The following is a 16,826-nucleotide window of genomic DNA, read 5'->3' as shown; positions in this document are numbered from 1 at the left end:
TCCAGCATATTACACTGTGCTATCACAACTCATGCATTGTGTACTGCACAGCCACAACCGCAGCCGCACCATCGGGTTCATCGAGGGCCTTATCTCACTCTGTTCTCGCTCTACTGGGTGCTGCGAGCTGGGCTCGGTGGTGCCTTACGCGTCCTTGTGTCCTGATGTCGAAGCTACCTAGGCGCCTTACGTATAGTTCATGAGATTATAGCTTCTCCTTCGCAAGCATGTCTACATCACAGTCAGTATGTGGGCTAAGTCCGGGAACAAGCGCGATGCTCGATGCTCACACCTACCACAGATGTCTAGATATAATGCGATAGCATTGAAACTACCCGTTGTCAGCCGACTGTGTTCTCAGAAATGTAGACAAGGGCCTTACTTTCTCTTCTTCCCTGTTAGACTCCAGAACCACCATTTCATACGATTAGTCCAATTGATTAAGTCAAGGTGACTGACACCGATTAGTGTTCCTTTATAGTCTCCCCATCGACTTGAAGTGACGCTGGATGTGTGGTCAGCCAATTGGAAGCATCGAATATCGAGTACGCGTACCTCACAAGACCGTCATTGATGCCCTCCTCTCGCTTGACGATCGCGTGTGATGGAGCGAAGACAGACCATCGCTCAGGCTCTAAAGATGCGCCATACGAGAAGTATCTGACATCCTCAATATCCGGGGTTCTCGGATTGAAGCTCTCGCTCATGTATTTCAGTGTAAGCTGCGAGAACGCGCCTGTCTCGAACCCGAAGTACTCTATGACTTTGTATATCCTCTTGATCCGGCGAGGACCAATGGTGTCGAACATGTAGTCGGCGAACGAAGAGCCTCGGTGCGGTGTCGCGATCGTAGTCAGAGACATGATCTTGAAATCGGCCGGTTTGAGCTGGCTGATCATGTAGCGCGAATCGAGACCTCCCATACTGTGAGCGATTATGTTGACTTCCTTCCCTTTTGCCTCTGCGGCAATGCTCTCCGCAAGCTTCGCTGCTCTTGCCTCGACGCTGCCGCTGGGTGGCACAGTCGCCACAATGACCTCGATGCCTTTGGCTGAGAGCGCCTCTGTGATACCACGCCAGTACTTGAGACCAGGGAAAAACTGTCCTGCGAGTCGAAGTTCGCTGAAGCCGAGAAGACCGTGTGCGAGGACGATTGTGTGTTTCTGCGCCCGTGTCAGATGTTGAATTGCGGCCAGGAGCGTATACGGACAGGAGTAGCTTGTTGAAATTAGCATGACTTCATTGCACAAGTTTTATGACTTACCATAGTCTTCACGAATCACCGCAAACTCGTCAGTAATCTCTCTGCTCATAGACTCGATCCGCGGGTCTTCTTTGCGCCATGCTGTGCTGCTGAACTGGCGCGGGGCCGACCATTGTGTCGAAGTGTGTAAGAGGGGTTTATGTAGTGTGTGAGAGCGAAAAGGCGCTCGATTACATAGCCGTATCATTGGGGCTGGCGCATCGTGGTGTTGATGTTGAGGCTCAGAGCCCCGAACTTACTTTGGCGCGCGCCGTTAGCTCGGTGACGTATCGAACGCGACATGGTGGAGCAGGGGTCTTTCACACATGCAAGCAATCGTCTGGCGCGTAGATCGGTCAAATATGACTCCTGCTTCTACAAATCCGTATACAGAATGCAAACGGCGATTTCACATGAGGACAAACTTGAGAGGTAGTCACGATGTCCAGCAATAGTCCAGTTGTCTTGAAGGAGATGCCACGCATTGTCCTGGTCATAAGTTTGGAGCATGCAATGGTAAATCACAGGCTGTTCGACCGCTCGGTAAGAAGAAACTCGCTTGAAATCGGATTTCTATTGCTGGGTCTTCAAAACCGCGTCTCCGGACGGTATCGGTAGGCATGAAGAGGACATTACGCTACATGCCGGGCATAGAGCCTAGATCATTTACGACGCAATCGTCGTAGCTGGCGCAGGCATATTGTTCGTTCGGTCATCATTGAAGTGTCGCTCTACTCCTTGCGTGGGGGCTTTGTGTTGGCGTTCGTGACGGCGGCGATCAATTGCTCGACGACCTTGCTGCCAGACTTGTTGCCTAGATTCTCGACCTCCTTGACCTTCGTGTCTGTATCCTTCTTTGCGTCGTCCTCAGCCTTCTTGTTGCCGGAGCTGTGCTAGGGGGTCGTTAGTCCTTCACGTCCATTTCAAGATATTGCATCGTGGAGGTCCTGCGCACCTCTTTCTCGAACTTCTGGTACTCGGCCTCCTTCTCTTTCTTGTAGTCCTCGATCTCCTTCTGCGCCTCGCTTCGCGCGTCCTTTACTCGCTTCGTGCGGTCTTCAACAGTTAGGTTTGTATTGGGTCGGCGGTTGGGAGTGATCATTTACATTCTCTAGCTGCATTATTGGTTAGCTTCTGTCTCTCGTTGGGTGGTTATAGTATGGGCTACCTTGCTGGACAATCTTCTGGGCCTCGCGCTCGGCCTGGATACTATGTGAGCTGTGTACTGTTGAAGTGGGTTGCGGTGCTTACGTCAAGCAGCGTCTGAATTCCCGCGGAGTTTTGGGCGGACTGTGCAAAGCGTTAACATTGTGTGTGTATTTGTAAGGAATTCAAATTCATACCATCTTGAGGGTCTTGGACGAGTTGCTGTGGATTTGCGATATCGCGGTGGTCGTTGCGGAGAGGCCTATGATGCAGCAGCGGCTTCGACCTTGGCGGCAGGTCCGCCTCGTGGGCTGGCCCAAGCTCCCATCTGATCTCGAATCGCCCGCAACTTTCCGCAACAACTTCTTCGAATCACCAACTCAGCACAGCTAGGATGTCTCGAGCATCCCAGATTACACTGGCGACTACTTGTGCGGTCGCAATTGGCACTGTTGGATTCGTGCACTTCTCGCAGAGGCAGGACAAAGCCGTTCGTATATCCCTACGCCACACGATACTTGATCTGACATTTGGATGCAGGCCATGCACGCTGGTGTTATCCGTGACTACGAACAGCAGCGGGTCAAGCGCGAACGACAGGCCGACTTCGAGATGCAGAAGGCTCTTCAAGAGGAGTACCTAAAGTATCAAACGGTCCATGACAGTAGCACGCCAGAACCGCCCCAATCGTCACCACCGAAATAGCACCAAGCAATGGTACCAACCTTTCATCACGTGAGCTTAATACGAGCATCGCCGGAGAAAGAGTCCATGAAAATGCTCAGCCAGCTCGTCTCACACCACTCGCGATGCCTGGCTGCGCTATGCAGTCGGTCGCCGAGGTCCGCACCAGATTGAGCGCTTGAACTTGAAGGTTCTTGTTGTGCGTTGTTATTCGGGATACCTGCTTGCTCCTACCCTACTGGCAGACGCAGGCAGCTTGCAGATCCTCGTTCAATCAGGGTGACTGGCTTTTGGACTGCTGTTCTCTGCTCGTCTTACAGACCAAGTAGAGGCCTGCCTGTCGTGGCATCGAATCGACTTTGCATCATCAACATCAATGGCTGAAGGGCTTCACGCCATGCTGGAACTGTATGATGATCGGGATGGAAAATGGGCAGGTTCAAGCAGCGTAGCGCGCTCGCGGTTATGTTCGCATTTGCTTTTACCACACTCCAGCATCGAGAGCCTTGCAAATTCAGTATTCGTGGGGTTGTAGATGAGTGCAACATTGGTCGAACGGCATAGTGCCCAGACGCGTCGTTAGATCAGGCGCGTACCCAAGCCAATGACGTAGAGTAATCAACAAGCCTTGTCTACATATGCGCGACCAACAACGATCGTTGACAGTCTCCAACGACATACTGTAGAGTTCACGGCACAACTAAGCTCTCACAAACGCCATCTGCAGACCTAGGATAATGATTTCGACAAGAGCAGCATCATCACGAGCTCTGTCCTGCGCGCCGCGCAGGGTCAAATGTCCAACAGCAAGGAGACAGTATGGCACGGATTATGAACAGCGCACAAAGGAGATACTGAAGACATCATCGCGACTGACGTGGTAAGTTCTCGAAAATCTGCCGCTGCATTTACTTGCGCTGACTACCTCTGGGCTCACCACGACTGCCGCCATCGGCGCCGCAGCTCTCTACTACATCACTTCCTCCTCCACCCCTTCCACCCCTTCAAACAGCGCATCTTCCTCGAACGCCTCCTTGGCCACAGGATCCTCGTCGGCCTCATCATCAACCTCGAACTCTTCAGACTTGAAACCCGGCCACCGCCACGAAGCCGCCTATGCCTCCGACGTCCCCAAGCCCGTCGAAGATCGCCACGGCGACACCGTCAACAAGCATAGCATCGCGGCGCGCAGGAATCAGGAAATGGTCCGTGTGGGCAAATTCTCGGGCCAAGAGTTTGATAATCATGAGTTGAAGCACACGCCTGGGAAACCAGGGGGTGACTTTGAGAAGAAGAACTAGCGCAGACGGTAGAGGGATGTAAGATTTGATACTGGACGGAGAGGTAGGCATGTGAGGGCATCGCAAGCTTCGGTACGGACCGGAAAAGGAGTTCTGCCGTTTTATTGTGCATGTGATTGCATTCGAGAATGCGTGTAGTTATTTACAATGCTTTAAGCATATTTAACTAAGTAAATTGCATAAGAGAAACCCTGCAGCTGTGCCAATGAACCAGTCACGCATCACGATGACCATGAAGGGACAGGTGCAAGTCACTCGCACTCAGTTGAGAGCCGCCAGTGGACCCTAGAATGCCTTTGCAATATCCGATTGCTGTGCATTTTCAGACACGGTTCGAAGGCAAGAAGAAAGAAATTCAGTCGCTCAAGCAAGACCAACGGAGGCATTGAGTTCGCTGAATGCCTCCAGGCTGCTCCTGGAGTCTGTAGCTTACTGACGGGCTTCCTGAGACTCGAGAACCTGTGCTAGATGTCGAGAGACATCGCTACATACATGCGAGGCATCAAATACATAGTCACATCTTGCTTCTACAAGCAGCATTGCAGGCAGCAGAATCTCCCTACAGATGACCTCAGAAGGACAATATCAAGGGAACTTTGTCTTGCAGGGGTAGCTCGTCCTTCTTCAAGCCTTTGTCAGTCATTTCGTCGTTGAGCGATCCTGACATTGACAGAACGTTTATACTCCGCAAAGTCTCGACCATATTATAACTCGACAAACATATGCCCAATGTGAAGCAGCACGACTGACTTACAAGAATCTGTACCTTGGAGATCGGGGCTTTAGCAGGAAGTATGCGATGATTCTCTTTACAAGTGCAGGGCTAATTGTGAAATCACCCAAACACCCTGGAACCATTCATGACCAGTACACTGGCCAAGTCGATCACGCGGCGAGACACTTAGCAAATGATGAGTTCACTTTTTTATCGATTCGAATGTTGTCATATCACGGTCCACATTGGTCTCAACACGCACACAGACTTAGACGCTCACCGTCGTTCAAGAAGATGAAGCAGCATGGGACTGGATCAATTACTGGCCGGGCCAGCGACATAGTGATCCGGCAGTGAGCTCACAAGTGCTCACAATTATTGATGAATGCCTCGCCTTTCATCGGGTCTCGGCCTTCACCTCAGCGTAACTCGACGATTGGTAGCAAGCGTTATGGTAGACCTTTAAAATGGAGGTGCTCACACAACGATTATCTTGGATCATTGTCTCAAGTCACATACCGTTGGATCGCCTTGCGCTGCGCCTTGTGAGCTCCTGCCGAGTTTGGCCATCGCCAGTTGGTTGCCTGAATTCTACCATCGTCACATTGAGGATCACCGGGAATAATGCCGCAGATGTACAGAGTTACCATACCTTCTTGATTCGACGCGAAGTTTGCCTCAGCACAAAGACGATCGACTCCGCCGACTGATTTTTTCGAACGCAAGGTAGGTTCCTACTGTCAACATACAGTACCAACTCTCTGAGTACAATGACGGATGGTCGGGGATTACTCCACGCTGGTCGTGCAGGTCACACCAACCCCGCTTGTCGCTTGAGCAGGATTGCTCTCGATACCAACGACTGTAACAACGAACCGTGGCTTGGTTCACATCGAACATCAATGCCTGATCGTTCTCCTCGGATTTCGGTACAGTTGATGACCATCTTTTACGGGCACATGAGTCGCGTTGGCCACTAGCTGACTTTGCTTGCAAAGCTTGGCGCTTCCCGCTTGCTTGGCAAGCACACATCGACAGCGGTGAAGTCATTCCATGATGTTTTCCAACTTCTTGGTGAGTTTCATCCTGCAACTCATACGTCAACGCTTTTTGCCAGCAACGTCCGAGGAACAACGAATAACAAAACCCTTGGGCCGTGGATGTTATGATTCCTGAAGTTCGATGCCCAAAGGGCCGTAATGCTTTTGATTGCGCCAAGTCGTAGGCGATGTGATAGGCTTACATTGACTTTCACTGCCACATGTGGCGAGCATGTGACCTTCCAATCAGTCTCTTTGTGGAGTTGTAGCGCAGGGCTGTGTGTACTGTAACTCCGGTTCCGGTTAACCCCGCCCTTAGTTCAGGGTCTTGCCTAAGGCTTTCCATCTCATGACGCAGGGCTGTGTATCGCCTCCTGCAATGAGCTCACCGTAGTCCACACCTGCATATAAGCCCAATGCTTGCCCTAGTCAGCCTGCTATTTCCTCACAAACCAGTATACAAACAAAGTACTGCGTCTAACTTTAATTATCCCCAGCCTTTCTGCAACCGTCGACTTACCCTCTGACCGTTTCACCGCTTCCGGATACGAACTTCGCGCACAACCGAACGATACCTGCGCATTGACTCATTCCGCGCTTTCACATTACATCTACCCGACAATGAGATTTTTAAATATTGTTGCGTACGGCGTGCTCGCCACATCAGCAGCGAACGCTGCATCGATACCTGAAGTCGACGCCATTCACCTCATCGAAGACCATGCCGAGTCGCAACCACGAGCAGCAGAAGTCGTCGCACCGGAACACAGCTTAGAGAAAAGAAAGGGCGGTGGTGGTCGCGGAGGTGGTAGTAGTTCTGGTAGTAGCTCTGGTGGTAAATCCGGCGGTACCTCCAGTAGTTCTAGCGGTCGCACTTCTTCTAGCTCTTCGACGGGAGGCTCGACACGCTCTGGCTCTGGAGCTCCTCGCGCGTATGGTGGCGGATACTACGGTGGCGGCGCCTCCGTGCCCTACTCCGCTGGGTCACGGACACCTAAGGGACTTGTCGCCGCCCCTCTGCTTATAGGCGCCGGTGCCCTCGCTATCATGCCCGGTCTCTGGCTGTATTCAGCATACCCTTACTATCTTTCACCATACCGATTCTACAACCGAACCGACACCAACGAGACTAATCCTAACGGTACAAATACCACGCTCCCAGTCACCTGCCTCTGCCAACAGTACAGCCCTTGTGGATGCGACGACAACTCCGACCAGGCCTACTACAACGACTTAGTAGGGAATGGGAGCTACGCCGCACTCAACAAAACTCTCGTTACGGTTTCTGATGTCAATGGAACACGTAACCTTGTTATAAATGGAACGCTCCCGAATGGAACAACCGCACCCGGCGGTACCGACGATGACAGTGGTGCCATGACCCTGAAGACTGGCAAGTACGCTGGCTATCTGGCTATGGCCACCGTTGTCGTCACTGGCGTGATGATGTAAAGCATCTCTGCCTTCTTGTACAACACTTTCATGAGTTCACGTTCTCAACGACTTCCTCCCGGGCGGCGTTAGTTGTCTGGCGTTCCGGCCCCTTATCCTGAAATTGATTGTAGCCTTTGGCCGCAGCAATCGATACCCATTCTTGCTTTTGCAGTCACTATCTGCATGCTTAGATTAGACTAGAATTACAATGATAATAGTTCTCAATCTTGAAACTGCGATTCCTCGCTATTTCATGATCATGTTATACAAAATTGAACTCTTAATCTTATACACATTAAATTGACAAGTCATGAGCACCAATAACCCATTCGTGATGACCTTCAGGGGCGTTTCTAAATCCTATAGATTGACCGCCAGGAAAAACACTTCTGCTAGTTCCACAGATGAGTAGCCGTCTCTGTGCGTCCAGCGTTACATTCCCTTTGCTCAGCCTTATTTCCAGCAGCACGGTCAGCCTCCTGCTCCCTCAGGTGCAACTCAATCTGGTATTCGGGAGGATCAAGATGTCATCAATGTACTGACGTATGTGCTGCAGCTCCGCCCTGAGCTGTCACAGCAAGTGTTTCCAGGTTTCAGGAATGTCGCTCTCGAGCTGAATTGTACGATCGAGAATTTATTTAAGTCTGAACATTTGCTTACGAACTCATCTCTGTAGCATGCCGCAGTCTTGCATGTGTATCCACCAGTCATGCACTGCGCCAGATTCTAGAAGCTTTCACTTATTTCTTTTGTGAGTTACCGTAGTTCTTCAACCTCTGCCATTATTCTCTCGACATTAAGCCTTACCTACGGCCTAACTTGCCATACCCTTACAGAGAATGAAGGTTTTTTGAGATGCTATAGAGGGTAGCGCATAAGCTCAAAGAATGAGGGGGGCATTTAGGTTATTCTGCATCTGTCTGTGGGCGAGTATGCTGATATTAGCCGAGCAAGACTCGTATGTAGATGACAGGTTGGAACAGTCGAGGGTCAGCTCATCGAACTCATCGTCGGGGGCCTGCTTTTGCGCCATCTTTGCAGAGAGACTTGTAGCAGAAACGTGATGAGGCGATGAGAGGAGTGAGGAAGGGAGCGTGAGAGAACACTCGCCGACTTCTCCACCTTAAAAAGCAGGAAAATTTCTTCTTCATCTCGCGCCAATGTGACGAAACTAACTTCAGAACTTTAGCTATTGTGGCCAAAACAAGCTTTACTATGAAGGAGATCGTTAATACTTCACATAACACAAGCTGAGCAGGGGTCAAGAGGGGGCAATATATCACACTAGCTTCATGCTGCTGGGTATCTGAGATGAAATCTTTGGCCAGTGAGCCTGTTTCAAAGAGCCTGAGAAAGGCGTGTGGATAAGACTCTAGTTATGAAAGGCTGATACATGTGTTCGCGTACCTTCCTTCACGGCGAGAGCCGCCCCGCCGCGGCCCACTCGGGCAATCTGAACAATCTTGCGAGGCTGATGTCCGGACTCTCGCTCGCTCACGCACATAGGTGATGGCACCAGCCTGATGTTCGATTCTTCATTATTGGGCAGTAGAGGTTATCTAGTTCATAATAAGCGACCTCTCGTACGCCTCAGATATATGTACACCCATGTCTCGTATAACCTTCTCTTTATAAATGGTATCGATCCCTTTATTGCACTCCAAAACGCCTATGCTTGAAAGAAAATGTGATCACAGCTGCGCTCATTTGCTGAGCGGCTTCTCAACATCCTCGGGTGGCGTCGTCACGGCGTTCAGCTCCACCGCGTTGCTTGGAGGTCGATACGCCTGGTACTCCAACTGGTGCTCACTCTTCTCGTTGATGACAGGCATAATCATCGAGCTGTCGAGCTCCACAGCACCCTCATGATTATGCGCAAAAGGTGACTGACCCTGCCCTGGCGAGTAACCGGGTGGTGAGCTGCCCCATGTCGAGTGGTTACCTGTTCCGCCACCAAGGAACGCAGTGTCTGGAGCGAACGGCGTGCCTGAGCCTGGCTGAAAGCCTGCGCCAGAGTCGAGCTCTGCCTTTCCGGGGATCGTTGAGGTCGGGCGGCCAGGGCCAACGGGGTTGCTGTCGATTTCTGCGGTTCCGGGGCGCGAGTGACGGTAGACCTCTGTCTCCTTGTGCGAGGCAAGGGCAGCAGATGCCATATGAGGAGACTCGCCACCATCAGGCGTGGCCGTGTAAGGGTGAGTTTGAGCCTGGCGGCGCTTGCGCAGCATCCAGATGATAGTGCCAACAAGGGCGAGAGCGAGGGGAATTCCGACGGCGCAGCCTATAATCAGACCAAGGTTGGTGCCAGAGCCGCCTGAGGACCCGCCGCTTGATGCGTCGGCCGTTGCAGTTGGCGTGATGACGTTGGTGATGTAGATAGTCTCAGGGCCTGAAGTACCTGAAGCAGACCGCACGCTTGTTGCGACTGAGGTGATGGGCGTGGTATTTACAGAAGAGCTTACTGAGGAAGCTGCGGCTGATGATGAATCTGCTGCTGCTGCTGAGCTAGCTTGAGAGGTTGCAGAGCTCCCACTTGAGCTAGAAGTTGCAAGGCCAGTGACAGTCGAAATGGTCGGGTTCGATGACGCCTGATTCGAGCCAATTGTAGCGTATGCGGTTCCGTCTTGAAGGTTGAAGAATGGTCGTGGTTCCGGCTTTTCCTGACAGCAGTCCACGTTCGTTGCATCGCCGTTGCAGCACCATTGGTTGTTGTGGTTCGAGCATTGGGTGATAGACTCACCGCCAGAGACGGTCAGGTTATATGTACAAAGATTAGACGCACAGCCAGGTGAGTTCCAGTTCTTGTCAGTACAGCTGTATCTCCCGTGGAGCCCGGTGGGAGCGTAATAGCAGAGACCGTTGTCGAGGCATTCCCAATTCTCTGGACAGCAAGCAGAACCTGATGCTGACGAGCATGCTTTCTCTGTGCTTGGAGCTGTGTTACCATTGGGGTAATCTGCACCTGTCAGTCACTGCTAGCCAGCATATTGTGAACCCTGACTTACAGCATGTCTGCGAGACTGCCTGTTGTGCAAGGGCAGCGATGGCGGCGGCGCGCGCCCATGTAAATGCAGATCTAGCCATGGTGTGTGTTGGTCGTGGTCATCAACAACTCAGTGTTGGTGTGGAGAGTATGATGATGTGGAGACGGTCGAATCCTTTGCTCTGGAATGCCCGCGCTTGGCCGGGGTAAAAACAGAAAGTGAGGTGAAAGGGCGCAAAGTCAAGGAAGGCCAGCGGAAACAGGGCCACCAGGCAAGACAAAGATGACGAGCCCACAGCAGCAATGATCGCACCGCAGGGTTGTTTGGGGACGCTCCCGTTTCCTGTATACTATTTCCCTGTACGCTTGTCAAGGCTTCGCCCTCTTTACCTCTTTCACCTCTAACAGCTCACAGACCATGGAATAGCACGGCATGTCAACCAATGAGCGTGCTGCGCGCATTTGATGGCACCAAACTCTCGCATTCTACCGAAGTGCACGCGAGGTCATGGTGACCCGAGGTGACGTTTTGCGCAGGGCTAAAAGCCAAATACGGAGAGACTAGGAGCCTTGGCAGGCAGCGATGGCAAGCATGATGTGCAAGGTTACACTTTGCGTCGATCGTACCGTATTGGTGTCCAAGCTTGATTTTTGAAACGGTGCACTGATGGAGGAATGCGGATGGAGCAAATAGGAGAGAGGGTACGAACAGGCAATCGACGATGCAGGGAGGAGCCTCCTCCTCGAACCACCATTGTCGACCCCGTACTTCGACAACACTCGTGACATCGGCTTCTGCGCCTTCCGCTGTAAGTCTGCACTTACCCGGGCACCTCCCCCGAGTCCTGACGACCGAATCACCATGCACCACACTCATCTCCTTGACAATCAATAGTCGCGGCTCCTTTGCGATACGACCTGTCGCTGACATCTCGTGCGCGACCGAGGTAGGAGGACCGTCCGCCCCGCGCAGGTGGATCGCCATCGGCAGGAGACCAAAATTGGCCACCCGTATCATACGGAGCTTGATGTGGAAGGTTAAAAACACAAGCGAAATGACATCGATGCGCAATTGTGAGGGAGATGTGGGCACCACTGGGGAGTGTCCCTGAGACGGCGTCTGTGGCCGTGCTGGCGGTCCGGCGCCGAAGTATGGAACACAGAGAGACGGCGCCGTTACCCTGCGTCAGGAGGGCCATGCTAAAGACTTATTCTTTGTTAATTTATGGTCGCAATTGCATCATTGCCTTTGTCTACATCACAAGCGTCTTTTCACGGCCCAAGATTATCCCTGGCGGCAGTCATGAGCGCAAGACGGAAGCACCGGAATGTACAGAAGCTTTCGAACAACCACGGACAAACTCCAAGCTACACCCCGGTGCATTTCATCCGAACCACTGTGCAGTGGAGTCGGCCCGTACGCGATCAAACCCATCTCAAAGTTCAATCTGCGCACACGAGCGGTAGTTCTGCGGTACGCTACCACGGACGCTCCGATATAACCGCACGAGGGTCCCTTTGTTTTGTGGAGACCGACTCCAGTTAGGTACGGTATCTTCCTGCTCGTGGATACCCTGCTTCATCTGCTCCTCAAATACCGATCTCCACCTGGGATCTAAGATGAGTGTTGAGATCTGAATTATCTGATGTGGCCGAGGGAGCGCCTTCTGAAGTACAGCATCACCCTCCTGTGTTTCATCTTGGGAGCTACAGCTCATCGCCATCACGACATCTTTGGAGCCTGTACCATTTCACGCTGGGAAGCAGGCAGCGAGACAAGAGATGACGGAGACCGATGCATACCCAGTAACGTATGATGTCGATTGAATACGCCCTGACCGGACTCGGGAGTCAGCTAAGCTCATGATTTCTGAACCCTCAAACACCAACACTGCCGATACCACTACCTCGACGCTACGGTCGCTATCATCTAGCGTCTAGCCTTGCTACTCATCTCACTTTCGAACGTGACCTTTACACGCCCCGGCCCCTCGTCCTTCTCGTTTTCTATGTCTGCATGCAATACCCTTATATACCTGATGTTGAATTACCTTCAGCAGCAGGTTGTTCTTCATCTCAGCCGGAATTTCAACACTAGGCATGACCATGTTGTTCTTCTCGACTTCCTGCTTGGCTTCCGCGGCTTCGTCTTTCTTCTTAGTGTTCTGCTCGTCGGTCAGGGTAGGTGGCAGAGGCTTGGAGCACTTTCCGCACGTAGGTTTGCAAGTGCAAATATCTTCTGCCTTCTTCTCGTCTTCCTCTTTCTCTTTCTCGCCCTCTGGCGTTGCAATCTCAGAAGGCGGCTTACTGGCTTTCTCTTCTCTGTCCACAATCTCAAAGTCGTCACCCTTGAACCCCCTCACCAAACTCAACAGGGCCATAACAAACAGCTCCTTGAGATACGCGAAACTGAACCCCTCACTCACCTTTGCAATGACGCCACACAGCTCTTCCGGAAATTCCACTGTCTCGTTCTTCAGCAACTTGTTGCGCCAATACTCCACATACACCTCCCGCTCCTCCTCGCCCGGGATTTTGAAATGATACTTCCGATCAAACCGGCTCGGGCGCTCGCTGATCGCGGGATCAAGCTTACCAAGATGATTCGTAGACCCAATCATAGGAAGACCATCATTCGACTCCAGGCCATCAACCTCGTTCAGGAAATAACTCCGTATATCATCGTTGACGAGCGAGTCCAGATCCTCAAAGATCGGCACACAAGGCGCCATGCTGCGCGCCTGCTAAAAGATCTGCCGTGTAGCGTACTGCTCCGTCTGACAGTTTGTCTCGAAGCTCTTCACGTACAGCGAGGGAATGAGGTCCGGGCGGTTGTACAAAGAGGCCATGAGCGCTTTAATGCTTACTGTCTTTCCGTTTCCAGGGACGCTGTGCAGAATGATGCCGCGCTTCCAGGGGGCGGAGAATCGGGCGTACAACTCCTGATTATCGAAGAAGCCCTAGATGTCGTCGATGGGGCTTTGTTTCATGCTGGTTGGTAGGATCACGTCGGTCCAAGACGCGCCCGACACGGATCTCCAGAGCTCTTTGGATTTGTCCCAGTACCCGTTGTCAAAGACGAAGATCTCTTCGTGCAGCTGGGATGTCCATTCGCCTGCGGCGAGGAGCAGGGCGTCGGTCTCTTGGCAGTGGCCGTTGATGATGCGGGACTCGGAGCGTGGGTGGAGGATGAAGAAAAGCTTTTTTGGCTGAGAGAAGGTGTCCTGCCAGACTACATAGTAGACAAGGAATTCTTTGCCCTCCCAGATATATTGGAACCTGTCGAGTATAAGTACGGGCCTATAAGGAGTGCTTGGGGGAGGCTTACCTCGCGAAGCGGAAGTCATCCGTCAGCGTACCGGGGTGCATCTTCTTCTCAATGCCTTCGCCTACGGCACTCCAGTCCCTCGTAGCGTTAAACTGCTCATCATTGGAGTCCAATGCCAGCAGTGCCTTATCAGTGGACGCATAGTCGAACAGCACGATCTTTTTGGCGTTCACCTCTGTGACAAGGTAATCTTCGTAAGCATTGCGAAGCAGAGTGAGGACAGTATTCTTGGTGTCAACTCGCTTGGCATCGCAGTGGGATTTGAAGTTGTCAAAAATGGAGGTACTGTGCTCATGCGTAGTAGCAAGGGTGGACCTGGCGGCGGGCATCTTGAAAGCAGAGAATGTATGGTCGGAAATATGGAATAAAGTGGATATTCCTTGATGTCAAGGAGTGCCGCTTGAGACTCAGATGCTCTATGTCAACTCCGTCCTTATAGATGAACACATCAACGCTAGTATGACTGGCCTCTTTGACTATGTTCTCCCTGCAGATGTGCACCCCGTCCCAAGCCGACGCTCCAAGCATAAACGTAAGCTTGCATGGAGGTAACGAGAAGGATTGGTATACTGGTTGCGGAATCGCAAACTTCGATCACTATTTCGATAGGAGTAAACTCCTTGCATCCACTTGCATGTGCGTTTGTCGCTACAATAGGATCGGTAAACTTTCGCGAGTAACTCAGGGATGTATGCAGACAGCAGCTTAAAGCTAGGCATGCGTTCTCCGAGATTACAGGAAGCAGTGTGGCTGGCCCGGGAGGAGTCATGTTTGTTCGACAATAGTCAAGATGTCCATCGGGTCGATGGGTATAGCTGACCGGTTTAGGCAGCAGAAAGTTGTACGCCTGAGCCTATCCGGGCAAAACAGTGGAGTACTTCGCCCGGAATTGCAATGCAAATACCATAAATCTGTAGTATCGGATTCTGGGTGGAACCAGGAAAGGCCTGCATCAAGAGGGCAGTAGGTTTCGAATGTCTCCAGAATTGTAGGTCTGCGAGCGAACGTGACCTGTCAGCCTTGCGGTTTGCTTGTGTGCAGAGTTTGACTGGAAGTAACGCATGTACGAGCTCGCAGTCGACTGCACCGGCGTATTCAAGAGGATCTAATAGACGCAATACACTGGTGTAGTTGGGTTGGGCCATGCGTTTCAACCCAGCGGCATCGTGGCAAGGGTTGGGTTTGATCGATCGTGGATGTCTGTTGATCAGCATTACTTGCATACAGCCAGTAGAGATTGAAACATCTTCCACCTTGTCGACGGGCATTCACAACAACAAAGAGAGAGTGAAGCCCAAACACGTCTTTGTTCATGCGCGGTCGTGATGATGCAAGAGCTGGTGAACGACATAGTTGTGCGCATGAAGCGAAGTTCTCAGGTGGAGTCGAGAACAGAGCCGAGTATGTGAGTGCGATCGATGGTATTGTGGGCAGGTAGGTTACAAAACTGGGGTGCATACCTGCATGCATGTTGGCCGCGTGTTGTTCCTGCGTCAACTCAGTTAGGTGCAATCACCTTGTCAGCCATGTCAACATGCATGAACACAATGAGCATGTCAAGGATGTCTTAGTATCTTCAAGTACTTCATTGGATATCTCGATAATTTTCATGCTGCCCTCGCATTCCAGCTGAGGAAGTGCAGCCTATGAATATGCCTTGCTAATCTTCCAGGTGTGGCCTTAAAGCACAAATAGCTCATGCCTTTTCCGACAATCGCCAAACAGGATCATCGAATCGTAAGTAGTCAGGTCGTGAGTCGAATCGCCTAGTGGGCCTGCATAGCACCCTTAGAGTCGTTGGTGTCGCCCTGGCGCTCAGAGTTCTGGTATAATGTCAGCGTCCGTTCCAAGTTCAACGATTCAGACAGTAATTGATGACTGTCTGATCGCGTGATGTCATGACATACCTGTGATGACTGAACGTCGCCCTTCTGGAGGATCTGCTTGATGACCTCATCCTCGTTTGATGTGCCGAACTCGTTCTCGAGTGTGCCCTTGCTTGCTGTGTTCAGAATGCCCTGGGTGCCGTGGCTGGTGGCCATGTTAGTACACTTGTGCCAATTAGTGAGCTCAAGCAAGCTTACTTGTCGGTGACCAAGATCTTAAAGCCGCTGACGACCTGTGCAAGAGGAATGCTGGAGTCGCCCTTCCAGTTCTGAACAGCCTCGGCGCTGTCGACGAAGACGATGAAGTCCTCAGCCTTGCCCTTGTAGTGGACCTTGGTTTGCATAGCATCGCCGCGAGCCATTTTGATTGTTTGTGTGGGTGATTTGAGGGCTGTGAAACAGTTTGTGAGTGATTTTGAGAGTTGTAAGAAGACGTGAGAACTGAGTGAATTGTTATGATGGAGGGGTTACGAACTGAGCTGTAGAGGGGTATTTAGAGCTCAGGGAGCTCGGGCCTGGTGACTACGTCATGCCAGGGCACGTGCTTATTGTTGCCAGCAACCCCGTTCTTTCACCTTCTCTTGCAGGATTGCGTGAGGTATGAGGCTCTGGCTAGATCGTGGATGTGCCCGGCTTGACGGGCGGTGAGCGGCCCGCGGGCAAGGACGTAACGGTCGACATCAGAGCCGCAACGCGCGCTGGATCTCCATTTCGCCCATTGATCATCATCAAACCGAATGTCGATACATAGCAAGTATTGCAATCAGGCAATCGATTCGGTGACGATGCTGATTAACTACTCTGTCGTTATAACCATGTCTCAATTGCTATTGTCTAAATCTATGCCGGTTCGTGCTCACGATGCAGTGACGTCATCTCGTCTCAAACTCAAACGTGGCAGGGCTGCGGGTGTTCCTTGCAGAGTGTCGTGTGATCGACTCTATGCCGTCCTTCCATCTCGGCCATTGCCCGTTCTTCCTAAGTGCCGCTATTCCGATAGCATGCATTCCCATACGTTACTGCCCGGTACAAGAATAGCATGCTGTCGTGACATCGTAACACCCTTCAT

General features: G+C 51.8%; 8 protein-coding genes across 8 annotated transcripts; 3 read left to right on the top strand and 5 right to left on the bottom strand.

The window, feature by feature from the left end:
• Positions 1–290: 290 nt before the first annotated feature.
• On the bottom strand, positions 291–1,544 carry M421DRAFT_222124 (lipase 2). The gene is made up of 3 exons (XM_033588319.1): positions 1,265–1,544; positions 556–1,163; positions 291–505 (listed from the first exon to the last, which is right to left on the bottom strand). Exons 1-3 carry the CDS (start codon positions 1,265–1,267, stop codon positions 379–381), a joined length of 738 nt encoding a protein of 245 aa, XP_033446541.1. The 5' UTR covers positions 1,268–1,544; the 3' UTR covers positions 291–378.
• A 430-nt stretch (positions 1,545–1,974) lies between these two features.
• On the bottom strand, positions 1,975–2,533 carry M421DRAFT_67982 (vacuolar ATPase; the record flags this gene model as incomplete). The annotated part of the gene is made up of 4 exons (XM_033596462.1): positions 1,975–2,136; positions 2,199–2,299; positions 2,412–2,445; positions 2,495–2,533. Coding segments are annotated over 4 exons (336 nt in total), but the record flags the coding sequence as incomplete, so codon positions are not given.
• A 170-nt stretch (positions 2,534–2,703) lies between these two features.
• Positions 2,704–3,321, top strand: M421DRAFT_222049 (uncharacterized protein). The gene is made up of 3 exons (XM_033588318.1): positions 2,704–2,879; positions 2,930–2,976; positions 3,066–3,321. Exons 1-3 carry the CDS (start codon positions 2,784–2,786, stop codon positions 3,253–3,255), a joined length of 333 nt encoding a protein of 110 aa, XP_033446539.1. The 5' UTR covers positions 2,704–2,783; the 3' UTR covers positions 3,256–3,321.
• Positions 3,322–3,810: 489 nt separating this feature from the next.
• On the top strand, positions 3,811–4,374 carry M421DRAFT_102624 (uncharacterized protein; the record flags this gene model as incomplete). Its single annotated transcript, XM_033586805.1, has 2 exons — positions 3,811–3,953; positions 4,086–4,374. The coding sequence occupies 2 exons, from the start codon at positions 3,811–3,813 to the stop codon at positions 4,372–4,374; spliced, it is 432 nt and encodes a 143-aa protein (XP_033446538.1).
• A 2,376-nt stretch (positions 4,375–6,750) lies between these two features.
• On the top strand, positions 6,751–7,581 carry M421DRAFT_102623 (uncharacterized protein; the record flags this gene model as incomplete). Its single annotated transcript, XM_033586804.1, has 1 exon — positions 6,751–7,581. The coding sequence occupies one exon, from the start codon at positions 6,751–6,753 to the stop codon at positions 7,579–7,581; it is 831 nt and encodes a 276-aa protein (XP_033446537.1).
• A 1,685-nt stretch (positions 7,582–9,266) lies between these two features.
• M421DRAFT_94129 (uncharacterized protein) lies at positions 9,267–10,644 on the bottom strand (the record flags this gene model as incomplete). Its single annotated transcript, XM_033598175.1, has 2 exons — positions 9,267–10,516; positions 10,566–10,644. 2 exons carry the CDS (start codon positions 10,642–10,644, stop codon positions 9,267–9,269), a joined length of 1,329 nt encoding a protein of 442 aa, XP_033446536.1.
• A 1,335-nt stretch (positions 10,645–11,979) lies between these two features.
• On the bottom strand, positions 11,980–14,519 carry M421DRAFT_397152 (proteasome-activating nucleotidase; the record flags this gene model as incomplete). Its single annotated transcript, XM_033590131.1, has 5 exons — positions 13,872–14,519; positions 13,552–13,822; positions 13,313–13,503; positions 12,580–13,276; positions 11,980–12,207 (listed from the first exon to the last, which is right to left on the bottom strand). Exons 1-5 carry the CDS (start codon positions 14,198–14,200, stop codon positions 11,980–11,982), a joined length of 1,716 nt encoding a protein of 571 aa, XP_033446535.1. The 5' UTR covers positions 14,201–14,519.
• Positions 14,520–15,420: 901 nt separating this feature from the next.
• On the bottom strand, positions 15,421–16,206 carry M421DRAFT_422968 (DUF1960-domain-containing protein). Its single transcript, XM_033593325.1, has 3 exons — positions 15,956–16,206; positions 15,779–15,902; positions 15,421–15,694 (listed from the first exon to the last, which is right to left on the bottom strand). The coding sequence occupies exons 1-3, from the start codon at positions 16,117–16,119 to the stop codon at positions 15,638–15,640; spliced, it is 345 nt and encodes a 114-aa protein (XP_033446534.1). The 5' UTR covers positions 16,120–16,206; the 3' UTR covers positions 15,421–15,637.
• Positions 16,207–16,826: the final 620 nt, after the last annotated feature.

The sequence above is a fragment of the Didymella exigua genome, assembly GCF_010094145.1.
Source record: "Didymella exigua CBS 183.55 unplaced genomic scaffold M421scaffold_23, whole genome shotgun sequence".
NCBI lineage: Eukaryota > Fungi > Ascomycota > Dothideomycetes > Pleosporales > Didymellaceae > Didymella > Didymella exigua.
This window is presented reverse-complemented; position numbering and strand designations above follow the sequence as displayed.

Coding starts and splice junctions, on each gene's coding strand:
- M421DRAFT_222124 (XM_033588319.1), bottom strand. Junction 506..555: donor ATCAATGACGGTCTTGTGAG/GTACGCGTACTC, acceptor CCACACATCCAG/CGTCACTTCAAGTCGATGGG.
- M421DRAFT_222049 (XM_033588318.1), top strand. CDS start 2,784: ATGTCTCGAGCATCCCAGATTACACTGGCGACTACTTGTGCGGTCGCA. Junction 2,880..2,929: donor CGCAGAGGCAGGACAAAGCC/GTTCGTATATCC, acceptor ATTTGGATGCAG/GCCATGCACGCTGGTGTTAT. Junction 2,977..3,065: donor TACGAACAGCAGCGGGTCAA/GCGCGAACGACA, acceptor GTAGCACGCCAG/AACCGCCCCAATCGTCACCA.
- M421DRAFT_422968 (XM_033593325.1), bottom strand. CDS start 16,119: ATGGCTCGCGGCGATGCTATGCAAACCAAGGTCCACTACAAGGGCAAG. Junction 15,903..15,955: donor AAGATCTTGGTCACCGACAA/GTAAGCTTGCTT, acceptor CATGGCCACCAG/CCACGGCACCCAGGGCATTC. Junction 15,695..15,778: donor GCGACGTTCAGTCATCACAG/GTATGTCATGAC, acceptor ACATTATACCAG/AACTCTGAGCGCCAGGGCGA.